The 15,341-nt window shown below is 39.8% G+C and overlaps 2 protein-coding genes across 8 annotated transcripts in view; one reads left to right on the top strand and one right to left on the bottom strand.

The window, feature by feature from the left end:
- The window catches only part of scrn3 (secernin 3), a 28,400-nt gene extending 26,238 nt beyond the window's left edge, over positions 1 to 2,162 (top strand). For all 3 annotated transcript variants that reach the window (XM_072579192.1, XM_072579193.1, XM_072579194.1), the window contains 2 exons: positions 1,014 to 1,194; positions 1,554 to 2,162. In XM_072579192.1, the coding sequence (XP_072435293.1) occupies positions 1,014 to 1,194; positions 1,554 to 1,715 (343 nt within the window). In that variant the 3' untranslated portion in view covers positions 1,716 to 2,162. The remainder of the gene's footprint in view (positions 1 to 1,013; positions 1,195 to 1,553) is intronic.
- A 9,860-nt stretch (positions 2,163 to 12,022) lies between these two features.
- gpr155a (G protein-coupled receptor 155a) overlaps positions 12,023 to 15,341 on the bottom strand; it is a 57,855-nt gene continuing 54,536 nt past the window's right edge. For 3 of the 5 annotated variants that reach the window (XM_072579187.1, XM_072579186.1, XM_072579188.1), the window contains one exon: positions 12,023 to 13,200. In XM_072579187.1, the coding sequence (XP_072435288.1) occupies positions 12,993 to 13,200 (208 nt within the window). In that variant the 3' untranslated portion in view covers positions 12,023 to 12,992. Of the gene's footprint in view, positions 13,249 to 15,341 lie in introns of all 5 variants that reach the window. The other 2 variants (XM_072579191.1, XM_072579190.1) reach the window with 2 other exon arrangements.

Below are 15,341 nucleotides of genomic sequence, written 5' to 3'. Positions count from 1 at the left end.
AGGGCGACCAGGATTGTATGCAGTATTACAAGTGTTTTGTTGAGCTGTAACATGACTTCCCAAAACCCTGTACTCAACGCTCTGACCGATGAAGGCAAGCATGCCAAATGCCGCCTTCACCACCCTGTGTTGCTCTGATGCCATTTTCAAGGAACTGTGTATTTGCACACCCAGGTCTCTCTGTTTGACAGCTCTACCATTAACTGTGTAAGACTTGCCCTGGTTTGTCTTACCAAAATGCAACCCCTCACATTTAACTGCATTAAAATCCATCTGCCAATCCTCAGCTCACTGGTCCAGTTGATCAAGATCCTATTGAACTCTTTGACAATCTTCTTCACTGTCCATTATACATATAATAATCAATTTTTTTTTAAACTTCAGATGCTGATAATTAAAAATAAAAATAGAAATTGCTGGAAAAACTCAGGTTGGACAGCACCTGTGGAGACAAAGCAAGGTTAATGTTTTGGGTTCAGTGACCTTTCTTCAGAACCTTTAAAATATACTTGAAATGTCATAACATTCAGCGCTATGGGCCTAGTGTCAGAAAGTGGGACTAACGTAGTTGGTAGCTTATTTTTGGTAGCAGGGAGTAGCCTCTTCTGAGTGATTCTGTGATGCACTGTTGCCATTGGACTAGATTTTTCAATCCCCATGGTTTATTTAATTCAAATCATATCATATACCATGGTGGAATTTGAACCCATGACCCTGGAAAGCCCATGGCCTTGGGCTGTAGTTGCTTGTCCAGTGACATTACCACAGTGCCATCTCATTGCTCACTATCACAGATAACATTTTTTCATAACCACCAGATGTCACTGCTGTTACATCACATTTCTGAATGCCCCTAGATTTGTGATTAAAACTCAAAATTTGATTAAAGATTAGTTTTGAGAATCCTTTGGTTCCGTTAGGCATTCTCTCTTTTTTTTTAAATAGCTAGCTGCTGGTAAAAGTACAATCATACAATTAGGGATTACAGAACATTCTGGTTTGTCTCTTCTCAGGTCTGTTTTCAAGCCTTTTATCTTTGTACAAAACATGAGGCAATTGCTGAAAACTAGTTCTCCTTCGTTTGGTCCTGATGATCCAGTAAAGAAGAAGCCACGGTTCCAGACTAAACCTGACCGAAAACATGAACTCTATAAAAAGCATGAAGTTGCAGCAGCAACAATGGAAATAAATCAGGTACTTGCCTTTATGCAGTAAATAAATGTATGCTATGATCCTGTAAATATTTAATAAAAATCTATACATGAAGGCCTGTCTTTGCAAATCTCAATAGTTTTTGCTATTTCTGTTTGGGGCATTAAATTTAAAATGATTTGAGCTGAATTAAACATCAGTGATTTGATAGTGAGAGCTTACTTCAGTAACCTTTGTGAAACATTTTGATAAGAGTGGCTGTGGTTTCCATTAAAACCAGCTTCTTAAATCCATTAATGTTTATTTATCACATCTGAAAAATGAGTATTTTAAAGCAGAAATTGAGTTTTCTGTATAGAGCAACATCAAGATTATTCTCTGTAATTTGTTTCAATCCCCAGGAAAAAGGTGCTAAACTGCTCCAAGACATAAAAGCACTAGAGAAGAAACAAATTGAAAAAGCAAAGCACGTACTAGAGAATGGAATACCGGATACCACCGAAGTTGTTCACATCTTTTCTGATTGTGTAAATGAAGAAATAGCAATTTACAGTAAAACTTAGCTAATACTTTTGAATATTTTGTTAGTATCTTCGGTTTTAATATGCTTTATTGCCTTGAAAATAAGTGATAATATATAAACATGTAATATGTAAGGTTTCAAATTGCAGAATAGCGACTGAATGATAAAAATAAAAACTTGTAAAAGAAAAACATTTATGTTAAAACTTTGCTATTAGATAAAATCCTACTTTCTTGCAAAGCTTGAAAAAGATAAGTATAATGTTAACTGAAAATGTTTAATGTGTTGTAGCGTATGCCACTGATCTGCACCAAAACATGCTGTTTTCTGTAACTGATTTTCCAAATGTGGATCATGTGTCTGTGTAAATGCTTCTTAAACATTGCTATCAGATGTTTAAAGATTTATCTCAAAGCTCTTCTTGCAGATTTGTGGATGTGGAAACAATTATATTATCTTCAAATTATACATTTCTGTTGAAACTAAACCATTTCAATTTATTTCCTCCTCAGGATTGAGAGGGATTTGGGCCAAATGCCGGCAAATTAATTTAGGATATCTGGTCGGCATAGAGAATTTGGACAAAAGGGTCTATTTCCATGCTGTATATCTCTATGACTCAGCTAGAAAAATATCAGTAAATATTTTAACATTTTGAATGTTGCAGCATGTGAATTTATGTTGTGACCATATCCCCAGATATGCCATGGCATGTTTTCCAATTTCTAGACCTAGTGGTCTCACAAAATATGAGATGACAATACTTTTAAGAGAGTTTATTTTTAAGCTCCTAACAATTGAACTACCAGCACACATATTTTAAAGGAGTTTTGTGAACTTATTTTTCTGTTTTACATATGATTACATCAGATACGAGTTCCACCCTTCCCCCAACTGGGGATAATCCAAGCTCTTTGGTTAGTAAACCCATTGTCCAATTTACAAATAGCAAAATACAAACTGCCAATTGAGGCAGTAAAAATCCAGCTTTTTGTTTTGATAATAGGCCCACCTCCACTTAAACTGAATACCCAAATACAGACTCTGTCCCTGTGACAATAGCATAAATCAAAAAGGGTGGGAGTTAAGAAAGCACACAGTTGTTTAAAAAATTTAATACCTTACCACCAATTTATCAAATCACCAATTAATAAACAACAAATACTGCTCACCAGAGGCAGTGTGACAATAACAGAAATAAAAAATAGGGGAGAGAAACAAGGGAGATACTTAATCAAAATGATGTTGGAAAATTAGATGATATACTTGGAAGAACCCAATTTTTTTCAAAATCAGTTTGTTCAGACATGTAATGAGCCCATGCTTTCTGGCACAAAGCAATTGTGTTTGGAGTATGTGTTTGCAGCTTTGACTTACAGTGTATGAGTCAGCGAAATGACAGACACTTGATATATTGAGAGGGAGAAAATGACATGGATACTTTCTTCTAGGAGGCAGTTTGTTAACATAGGAAAGGGCATTCTAATTTTATTATGAATCAGGGAAAGGGATGTGTTATTGCCAATGAAACCGATAAGGGGAGATGGCAGGAAAGCAAGATCCTCAGCCTTTGCAATTGTCCAACAGGTTTGAGCTTTCTTCAACTAGTTGGGATGAGAGTGAATGCTGCAGGGTGGATGAGTTAACTGAGCAGAGCACTGTGGTACTGGAAGCCATTGAAGTGGGGGTGGGGGAGCAGTGGACCATTATAAAGAATGTAATGGTAGTAGGGAACAGTACAGTTCAGAGGGGATTGACACACTTCTTGGAGGGAGCAGGATCCATTCAAGGGGTGAGGCCCTTCAAATTGCTACAGCATCAAACAGCCACTTAGTACAAGCGAAAGATATCTGTTATCACTAAATGCTGAATGTGAGGGTGTTGTGGGTTCAGTGGTAGAGTCTGGACAAGAAGGTCTGGCTTGGAGCCCTACCTGCTACTGAGCAGTTTGATTTACTTAAGAGGAAAGTAAGTACAACTTCTCATTTCTTTAAGTTTTGTATTGATATTGGAAACATTAGAATTCTACTGTAAGTGCACCTACTGTGACAAGGAAAATTTGTGGCCACCAGTACACTTGATCACATCATGCATCATTACAAATTATTCCGACTAATGACTGTGGACTACATGTAATATAATGTGGGTTGTAAAGATGCAGTTTTGTTTCAAGTGTAGCAGTCGCCTTCCAAGCTTCCATTATCTACACAAGGTGTAGGAATTGCTTACTTCACACCTTGGATTGTAAAATATCCATATCATTAATCTAAATGCTGCTTTTCTTGGTGGGTGGGGATGGTGGTGGGGGGAACATGTTCTGATTAGTGCATATATACAATTTCCTACAGGATGTGCATCAAAAATCATGAGAAAAAGATGTTTGAATCAGAACACCGATGTGCAATGTCCACGTAGGGGCATCCCACTGACGGTCCCTCTGTTGGAGACCTCCACGCCCCTGTGTTTAGAGAACACTGTTCAAACGATCTTTGTGTGTGGTTGGGAATTATTGAATGCTCACATGACTGAGGAGTGCTTTGGTTCTTTGGGACCATCCCCAGTGGGTCCGAGCACAAGCTGTGGTTGTCCCTGTGTCCACTGCACTAAGAGCTGCTGCATAAATGGATGAGGGACACATGTTTGGAACCTAGGACCAGCATGGACTTTCAGCAGATGTGAACCCACTCCCTATTGTGGAGCTTCCAGCCACAGGGGTCCTCATGATGCAGTGAGGATTCAGAAGCGTCAGAGTCACTCATCTTCCATCGATTGCTGTGCTGATGAGAGACGGCCAGTGGGACCATACTCCATCCAGAGGTGAAGGTCAGAACACCATGTGTATTGTGTTTCAGTAATGGAACACCTCCTTCCATTGGGGTCAATGAGGGACATGGGGTGACACCCCAACCCCAACATCAGAATTCTACGAGGGTCATGCCTTTGTACAGGTGCCATCCAGACAGGAGATGCCTCTCGATCCTCAGAATCTCTGCACAAGACAATTGGAGAACAGACTAAGGCTGTGGGTTGGATGGTTAGAGAGCCACAGCATTCTGCTGAATAAGAAGATTAAAAAGGAGGTCCTCAAGGGGAGTAATATCTGGATTACTCCAAGTGCTACGAGCTATTGAGGGCAGGAATAGGAGGATAGAGCAGATGAATGCATGGCTGAGGAGCTGAATCTCTTTTGGGGTAGAAGTGACCTGTACAAGAAGGACGGATTGCACTTAAATTGGAAGGGGACTAATATACTGGCAGGGAAATTTGCTAGAACTGCTTGGGAGGATTTAAACTGGTAAGGTGGGGGGTGGGACCCAGGGAGATAGTGAGGAAAGAGATCGATCTGAGACGGGTACAGCTGAGAACAGAAGTGAGTCAAACAGTCAGGACAGGCAGGGACAAGGTAGGACAAATAAATTAAACAACATTTATTTCAATGCAAGGGGCCTAACAGGGAAGGCAGATGAACTCAGGGCATGGTTAGGAAAATGGGACTGGGATATCATAGCAATTACAGAAACATGGCTCAGGGATGGGCAGGACTGGCAGCTGAATGTTCCAGGATACAAATGCTACAGGAAGGATAGAAAGGGAGGCAAAAAAGGAGGGGGGGGGGGGGGGGGGGAGTGTCATTTTTGATAAGGGATAGCTTTACAGCTGTGCTAAGGGAGGATATTCCCGGAAATACATCCAGGGAAGCTATTTGGGTGGAACTGAGAAATAAGAAAGGGATGATCACCTTATTGGGATTGTATTATAGACCCCTCCCCCTCCAATAGTCAGAGGGAAATTGAGAAACAAACTTGAGATCTCCACTATCTGTAAGAATAATAGGGTAGTTATATAGGGAATTTTAAATTTCCAAACATTGACTGGGACTGCCATAGTGTTAAAGTTTTAGATGGAGATGAATTTCTTAAGTGTGTACAAGACGACTTTCTGATTTAGTATGTGGATGTACCTACTAGAGAAGGTGCAAAGCTTGACCTACTCTTGGGAAATATGGCAGGGCAGGTGACTGAGGTGTCAGTGGGGGAGCACTTTGGGGCCAATGACCATAATTCTATTCGTTTTAAAATAGTGATGGAAAAGGATAGATCAGACCTAAAAGTTGAAGATCTAAATTGGAGAAAGGCCAATTTTGACGGTATTAGGCAAGAGCTTTCAAAAGCTGATTGGAGGCAGATGTTCGTAGGTAAAGGGACAGCTGGAAAATGGGAAGTCTTCAGAAATGAGATAACAAGAATCCAGAGAAAGTATATTCCTGTCAGGGTGGAAGGGAAGGCTGATAGGTATAGGGAATGCTGGATGACTAAAGAAATTGAGGTTTGGTTAAGAAAAAGAAGGAAGCATATGTCAGGTACAGACAGGATAGATCGAGTGAATCCTTAGAAGAGTATAAAGAAAGTAGGAGTATACTTAAGAGGGAAATCAGGTGGGCAAAACGGAGACATGAGATAGCTTTGTCAAATAGAATTAAGGAGAATCCAAAGGGTTTTACAAGTATATTAAGGACAAAAGGGTAATTAAGGAGAGAATAGGGCCCCTCAAAGATCAGCAAGGCGGCCTTTGTGTGGAGCCACAAAAAATGGGGGAGATACTAAATGATTATTTTGCATCAGTATTTACTGTGGAAAAGGATATGGAAGATATAGAGTGTAGGGAAATAGATGGTGACATCTTGCAAAATGTCCAGATTACAGAGGAGGAAGTGCTGGATGCCTTGAAGGTGAATAAATCCCCAGGACCTGATCAGGTGTACCCGAGAACTCTATAGAAAGCTAGAGAAGTGATTGCTGGGCCTCTTGCTGAGATATTTGTATCATCGATAGTCACAGGTGAGGTGCCGGAAGACTGGAGGTTGGCTAACGTGGTGCCACTGTTTAAGAAGGGTGGTAAAAACAAGCCAGGGAACTATAGACCGGTGAGCCTGACCTCGGTGGTGGGCAAGTTGTTAGAGGGAATCCTGAGGGACAGGATGTACATGTATTTGGAAAGGCAAGGACTGATTCTGGATAGTCAACATGGCTTTGATGGGAAATCATGTCTCACGAACTTGATTGAGTTTTTTGATGAAGTAACAAAGAAGACTGATGAGGGCAGAGCAGTAGATGTGATCTATATGGACTTCAGTAAGGCGTTCGACAAGGTTCCCCATGGGAGACTGATTAGCAAGGTTAGATCTCATGGAATACAGGGAGAACTAGCCATTTGGATACAGAACTGGCTCAAAAGTAGAAGACAGAGGGTGGTGGTGGTGGTGGAGGGTTGTTTTTCAGACTGGAGGCCTGTGACCAGTGGAGTGCCACAAGGATCGATGCTGGGTCCACTACTTTTCATCATTTATATAAATGATTTGAATGTGAGCATAAGAGGTATAATTAGTAAGTTTGCAGATGACACCAAAATTGGATGTGTAGTGGACAGCAAAGGGGGTTACCTCAGATTACAACAGGATCTGGATCAGATGGGCCAATGGGCTGAGAAATGGCAGATGGTGTTTGATTCAGATAAATGCGAGGTATTGCATTTTGGGAAAGCAAATCTTAGCAGGACTTATACACTCAATGGTAAGGTCCTCGGGAGTGTTGCTGAACAAAGAGACCTTGTAGTGCAGGTTCATAGCTCCTTGAAAGTGGAGTCGCAGGTAGATAGGATAGTGAAGAAGGCATTTGGTATGCTTTCCTTTATTGGTCAGAGTATTGAGTACAGGAGTTGGGAGGTCATGTTCCGGCTGTACAGGACATTGGTTAGGCCACTGTTGGAATATTGCGTGCAGTTCTGGTCTCCTTCCTATCAGAAAGATGTTGTGAAACTTGAAAGGGTTCAGAAAAGATTTACAAGGATGTTGCCAGGATTGGAGGATTTGAGCTATAGGGAGAGGCTGAACAGGCTGGATCTGTTTTCCCTGGGGCGTCAGAGGCTGAGGGGTGACCTTGTAGAGGTTTACAAAATTATGAGGGTGGTATGTGTATGGAATGAGCTGCCAGAGGATGTGGTGGAGGCTGGTACAATTGCAACATTTAAAAGGCATTTGGATGGATATATGAATAGGAAGGGTTTGGAGGGATATAGGCTGGGTGCTGGCAGGTGGGACTAGATTGGGTTGGGATATCTGGTCGGCGTGGACGGGTTAGACCGAAGGGTCCGTTTCCATGCTGTATATCGCTAGGACTCTATATCTGTCACGATCAGCAGCAATTTATTGATTTCTCTGCTGAAGCCCTTTCTGCAGTTGAATGTGACTAGTCAGGTGGCATAGCGGACTTGGGCTGGTTGAATGGTATTTTTGGTAGATTGGGGGCTTGGTTCGCTACATTTGGGATTGTTGTGGATTTTGTGTTGCTTGCTGTTGCCTTTGTCTTTTGCTGTGCTCTTCCTCTTGTTGAGATTTTTTTAGTGCGTCTTGCTGTGCAACGGTTCCCTGTTGTTCCAGCGCACTCTGGCCCAGCCCCCTCTTCCACTGCAGGTTCACCGCTCTGCTTCGGTCACCTGATGTCTGCAGTGCTGCTGAGGCCTTGTTCAGATGGAGATGCCTGACTTGCATGTGCTGAGTGCGTGTTTAGATTATGCAGGGTCTTTTTTCCTGTTCCTGTTATAGTGGGGTGGGTTTTTTGCCTGTGACTCTAGGTGTGGAGGGAGAATCCTTTGAGGTCTGGACCTTGGAAATTGTTATTGCCTGCTTTTGGGGCTCCATTGATCAATTTGGCCTTTGGGTGTTCAGCCTCCTTGTATTCTTTCTCTGTGAGAGACTTGTTGTCTCAAAGGTGGGGGGGGGGGGGAGGAGTATATGGAAGTTATTCTGGCAGTTATGTAGTTAACTTAGTGTTGTAATATATGCCCAGACTCATGTTACACAGCTCCAATAACAGATAAGGGTAGTGCATTGTGATAGGTTAGTTAAAGCACTGGGAGATGAGCTAATGCTGAAGATGGTGTTGTTGTAATGTGATAGGTTAAACGTGATGAAGGGAACCAGTGTGGCAGATGATGATTATGTTAGAAAGGCAAAGCAAACCAGTATGATTGGTTATGCTAATGCTATCAGAAAAGCACGGGAAGAATAACTGTATAAATTGCAAGAGAACAAAGAGATTGTGGGGAGTCAGGAAGACATTTTGCTGGCTCCCACAACTTTGATTTTGCAAGATTAAAGTTTAATTTTGTGAAGGATTTTCTGCGTCTCCTGCTAATTTTTTTAGAGAGAACATTCCACATGCGCTGACAGCAACTTCAGCCATGATCATATTGAATGACAGAGCATGCTCGAAAGGTTGAATGGCCAACTCCTGCTCCTAGTTGCTCTGTTTCTTCCACTCCCACTACATCTAGGTGCAGTCCCAGTGTCTGCAGCCAGGATGCGGTTCCTCTTCTAGCTGAGTGTCTACCGGCACCATCCTGTCTCCTTGTGAGGACTATAGTGTAGGACTACACTGAGGTGTAAGGATCTAAGCTGGTGGAGCCTGCAAGGGATAGCATTGCCAGTGGTTATCTCAGGGATGTCGGTCTTCTTCCTCCTCAGAGGTGGTGGAGGAGATGATCGGCTGAGGGGATGCTCTATTCAATAGTGGTGACAATGAGGATACCACTGGTCCCTACAGGAGACAAGACAGGTGACGAGTCGTGAAATAGATACATTCACGGTGCTGGTACTGGGAAAACAGCGCAGCACTCAAGGGTGAATTTTATTTGACTGCTGGGATATGGTAGTCATGGCATGAACATATGAGCAATCACTGTCCTCTTGTGCTAAGGGAAGGATTCTCTCCTTGTTAGGGGATGAGGAGATAAATAGCAGGCATTCCACTACCTTTTGGGAGGAATTGAGCATGATGGAAATAGCTAACCAAGGTATTAGTGCTGGTGCAGATGAGAGGAAGGCGGTGAATGAGTAGGTAGTGCACAGGGTATGCAGGTTAGTTTGGGGGGGGGGGGGGGGGGGAAGGATTTGGGTGATTAAGTGAGGAAAGATGCTGCATGCATAAGTGAGAGTGGCAGACCATTACCCTTGGTAGGAGATGAGTGCAGTAGCAGAGATAGAAGGAAGCAGAGAGAAGATGGTGGCACTCACTTACTCTTGCAGTGTGCAGAAAGTTATTAACCCTCTTCCTGCACTCCGGAAAATTCCTCCAGATCACAGACACTGTGCTGACCAGGGCAGCAAGTTTAAAGGAGAACTGGCAAGGTCTGCTGCCAGTGCTGAGCAAAGAGAACAGTTCTCCTTGCATGTAGTAGAATGTTCTTTCTAAATAAAATAACAACTCTTTTGGGACACTAAAAGCAACATTGCCCAACTGAATGGCACACTGAATTCTGGCTAACAGAACAGCATGCTGGAAATTCAGATCAGGCCAGACATACAGGTATGCAAGCCAGTTACTCTGATTGATTATATCGAATAGGAGTTAATGAGACATGGGAACTGAGATATTAAGTCAGAATGTTTGCAGCACAGAGTTCTGAAGAAGGATCACTGGACCTAAAACATTATCCAATTTCTCTCTACAGATACTGCCAGATCTGATGAGTTTTTCCAGCAATTTCTGTTTTTGATTTTGATTTCCAGCATCTGCAGTTCTTTCGGTTTTTAAGGTACGCAAACCATTCACCTTGATAGACTATTCAATAGATGTTGATGAAATAATGCTGCAATGTTTTGGGTGGAACAATAGGTCTGAGTTTCAGAAGAAATGTCTTTGAGACAGCCTGGTTCCTAGGGTCAGCTCAATCAATGGAGGAATTACAATATCCAATACTGTCTTTTGGAATACTCTTCCTGGCACGAAACTCAATTTACATAGAGTAACTGAATTATGATAGTAAATACATTGTTACATCAAACTTCTGGTAAAGCACTGGATTTGGTAATGACCCAGGTAACTAGTTAGAAAAGGAGCAAACTACTGTAGATGCTTGAATCTGTACTGAAAACAAAAAATGCTGGAAATCACAGCAGGTCAGGCAGCATCATAAATCATTTATTTATTACAAAAGGCAGATGAAGAGTCATGTAGTTTCGAAATGTTAGCTTGATCTCTTTCCACAGATGCTACCTGATCCGCTGTGATTTCCAACATCTTTTGTTTTCAACTAATTAAGAGGCCACTCAAATCAGAAGACTCCCTCCAGAGAAAACAATCAGCACCGAAAAACAGGAAGAACAACCTCAACTTCAGTTTAACCAGCTATAATCGAGGTAATACAAACTTTGTAAAAAATCATCTTGCACTTCCAAAACAGATTCTTAGACCACAGTGAGGGCATAGGCATTCAAGAACTGTAAGGTTTCTCAGGAAATTAGAGGGAATGATGCTTTTTTTTAAAGCTGCATATTATACTTATCTTGTCTTCCAAAAATAATAAACCAGGTCTCATGGTAAATTGTGTCTCATTAGAGTAAAATGGGTCCCACTAAGTAAGCAAGTAGATCAGACACACAAAAATGATGCTTATGTCCTCTCCGCAACCCATATAAATCCCTCTCAGCTGATGCTATTTTCAATCCGGGTCTCCTAAATGGCCCTACATGGAAATGCAAATCTCTTAGAGCTTGTCAACAGTTTGTCATATTCTCATTAAATTTAGTAATATATTCATCTATTTGGAAGAATGCCATCAGTTTACCTTCTTAATTTGGAGCAGTAGTTGCTGCAATAAATTAGGACAGACATGGCAGGTAGTGGTCTATAAAAGACAGTCAATGCTGAATGATTTCAGTCAAGGTTGAAGTCTATTGCTATTGCAGCAAGAGGAAATGGGTCTAATCACTTGTACTTTACTGTATAACTTATTTAAAAATCTTGCCAATAAACACTTAGCCTAGAAAAAAAATCAAATACATAATGATTAAACAACTCAAAAGAAGAAAAAAAGTGGTTCCTGGCAGTCACTTTCATAGAGGGCACCAGTGCATTTGGGATATACATCAGTATATGTCAAATCAGCACTATTTCACTGTCATTTTGCCTAGACTCTGATCCAGGTTGGGATCAATCGCATCAATGTGTGGAAAATGTGAGCTAAATAGTTATCAAATTTTAACAAACAAAGCAATTTAAGCTTAAGAACCATCTTTTCTGAGCACTTTCATTTAACGTTCACATACCACTGGAACTTTCTTCAGAAAAATAAACATCATAATTTGACTACATAACTTATTAAGCTGCAACTAACTTTAAAAAAAAATTACTCTACAGAAGAAACCAAAATCAAAATCAACAAACTGAAGAATGATAGGGTCTTATCTCAAGATATGCAATGTCTAAATGAACACAAATGAAATCTGAATTTCAAGTCCAGCCATGTATTATCTGACGACACATTAAAATACAAAGCTATTCCAGTCTTCTAGAAACTCAAGTATTAAAAATGTTTTATTTCTTCATTTGTACAGGACATGGGGACATACTAAACATATCAAAATATTATAATCCCAAAATCTTACATTCCAAAAATTTATATGCTTTTTAAATTATTTTATCATACAGCTAAAAGTAACTTAAATAGGGATGTCAACCCATCTCTATTTTATCAGGCTCTTTCTTGATCTTTGAAAATTCAGTGTTGAACAGATAATTTGGATAAATAAAGTTAAAAGATTCAGCTTTCACATAGTATTTTACATATCTTAAAATGAATTTAAAAGTACCCCTTTTAACTTAAAGTGCAATTTTTAAACATATAGTTATGCAAACTTTAGCACACCCGTTATGAAGATATACATAAAGACTGGAGTCATTAAGAATGTAATTTACATTTAATTAATGACTCAATGTTCAGTTCATTTCTATTTTTTACCCTGTTTTAGTCAATTTTTATTTTTTATTAATGTTAAGGAGAAATCCCAAGGCTGTTACAATGATGAATGAACACATGGAAGATTGAAAGTTTTTAAATGTCTAGTTCCATAAAGAACTTTTGCAAAAGCAGTTTTCAGCTTTTCTGTTCCAAAAAGTAAAACGCAAAATATTAGCTTGGTACTTCAATGTGATCTCATCACTTTGACTCAATTATGGTTACAATACAATGGAAGGCAAACCCTTAAATCATTGTCCACCTTGACACTACTGTCACATTTAACACTTTCATGGATTAGAGATTACTTTCAATACACTAATGCAACATGAGTTTTATATCTTAACAATTGGAAGCAAACTTAATCTTATTTAGTAAATGGGATTCCAAATTCTTTGGTTAATAGTATGAAGAATTTTAAAAAGGCAGAAATTAAAAATATATCATACTGTGTTTTATGGCAATGAAGAAAATCTTGTAAATTTAATCTGTAGATTCAAAGCAGCTCTAATAATTGTACAAATCATGCTTCATTAATCTGCGACATGCGATAATACAAAGATTCATCCTGAAATGAATATTCATTGGTAATGTGTCGAATGGCACCACCTTCTAGTAATTGATCTCCATACTTAACAGCTTCTCCTCGGTCATGGGCCAGACCAACTTGAATCAACCAATCCACTAGATCACAGCCTCGGAAGACATCTGTGAAGGTTTCTGCACCACACCTGTGTCAAAGGAATGATTCATCCACTTGGTCTGCAAGTCTCACATCACTGTTTCACAGGAAAGGAAACACCAAAAACAGTAGAACAAGGTGGCATGGTAGGAAATAAAAAGTTAAGTAAAATGATGCCTAAATCAATGTCACTATCTATAGCTGGGTTTAACTAAATATATAGTGGTACCATTGAAAAGTTACACAGAAAGTCCAACTTTCACATGTACCTTCCAGCACCATTTTATTGGAAGACTGATCATCTAACATCCACGTGTGGATTAGGAAAATCATGGGGCTTTCTGCTCAGAGAATAAACTCAACGGGATCCTCCACCTTCTTTTCCCACAGAATCTCAAGGACACCAAATGTTGATCACTTCCTGAAGGACTTGTGGTCAAAGATGTTTTTCTTTGCAAATATCTCCATGACGGACAGGTGACACAGCACAGTCTAACTATGTGGCCAGACCCATCCTTTGCAACATTGGGGACAGGTAGAACTTCAACACATAGTGACACTTGGTGTTTGTGTACGGAGGATCTATGCACAGCTCGATGCAGCCACATATGCAAGTGGCCATCATGATGAGGGAGGCATTGGGTATGTTCCTTCCATGCCACCCATGGTTTCGTACATGGTGCCCCTGTGGACATGGTCCATCTTAGACCTCCACATGAAATGGAAGGTGGCTTGGGTGATTGCAACGGCGCAAGTTCTGCGAATGGGCTTTTGGTCTTAACGGAGATGAGGCAAGGGATAGGCAGCCAATCTGCTCTTGGGAGATAGACTGACAATTTAAATATTTTGACTGATAACTTCTGATATAACCTGCTTTGCTGATTCAACCATGGCTTGGCTAGAGTTATTAGACCTCAAGAAAATGTGTAGACAGCTTCAGGGAGAAACTAAGTACTCTCCCAGCACTGCTTTTGACCCAGGGGAAGCAGGACTGATTGCCCATGGCTCTACAACATCACCCACCCCAGTACAAAGTCATCTGTGGTTGGGAGATTGGACCAACCCTACACCTGTGACCTGTTCTGGAGTCCTCTGCACCTATCTGGAAGTAAAGCTGATCAAATTAAGCTCACTTCCAGGCAGGAAACCTGTCAGTATGCAAGCTGTGAAATTGAACACATCATATAAGGAAACTCAAACGTATGCGTTTTTCATCCTAAACTCTAGTACTCTGCACATATCTATCTTTGCACCAACCTGACTGCACCCAAGATCCCACCCCACCTCACCCACGTATAATATCCAAACCACAGGAACCAGGTTATGGCCAGATTATGAATGAAGAAAAAACAGTTTTTCTTTTTCCATCCTGGGAGTGATTAGGAAGAACATTTTTCAAAAAATTAAGTTTATTGTTTTCAAAGAAAATGTTTCCCTCAGTGGTCTCACTGGAAGGAAGTTCTATCCTGCACCATGCATTTTCTGTGAGACACTGTAATGTGTCAAATGATTTTGGCAAGAATTAAATCCTATTTTGTTGACAGTACTGAAACTAAACTAAAATTTACCATGGTTATCTATAATAATGGATGAATTTATTACATAATATTTATTATTGCTTAATACTTATTAAATCATCAGAGAAAATTGGCTAAAACCAGAGTTTTGCATCTTAATTCTGTTTCAAACATAATTGAAGTACAATTTTTTAGTGCTACATAGTACAGATTATTTGTCCAGATTATTTCAAACTAAAATCACTCAAACAGCATATCATTCTTAACATTAAAAAATAAAAAGAAAAATCACTTAAGTAAGCACAAATAGTATGTTTTTGCAGAGTAATGGACTAACAAATGTACTAACAAATGTGCAATGTATATTCTAAACAAAGTATTAGAAGGATTTTTTCAATACAACATATATTTTCAAAGTTTTCCACAAATAACATATGTATTGTCTTACTGAGGAATATGCTGGACCACAATTAAAATTATATTGATAAACAAATTATTAAAGGAATAAAAGAAAATTTGAATTCAAATAAAAGCAAGACCCCAGCCTTTAAGAATATTAGTCAATTTTAGAAAATCAGAATATTTCAGATTGAAATAAAGGTATTAGAATCTAAGCAAATTAATAAAATGCAATGAATTAATTGGCAATGCCAAATTGATGAGCACAATGAGT

Source organism: Chiloscyllium punctatum, chromosome 10 (genome assembly GCF_047496795.1).
Source record: "Chiloscyllium punctatum isolate Juve2018m chromosome 10, sChiPun1.3, whole genome shotgun sequence".
Classification (NCBI taxonomy): Eukaryota; Metazoa; Chordata; class Chondrichthyes; order Orectolobiformes; family Hemiscylliidae; genus Chiloscyllium; species Chiloscyllium punctatum.
The sequence above is the reverse complement of the archived record's forward strand: the minus strand, read 5'-3'. Positions and strand labels throughout refer to the sequence as shown.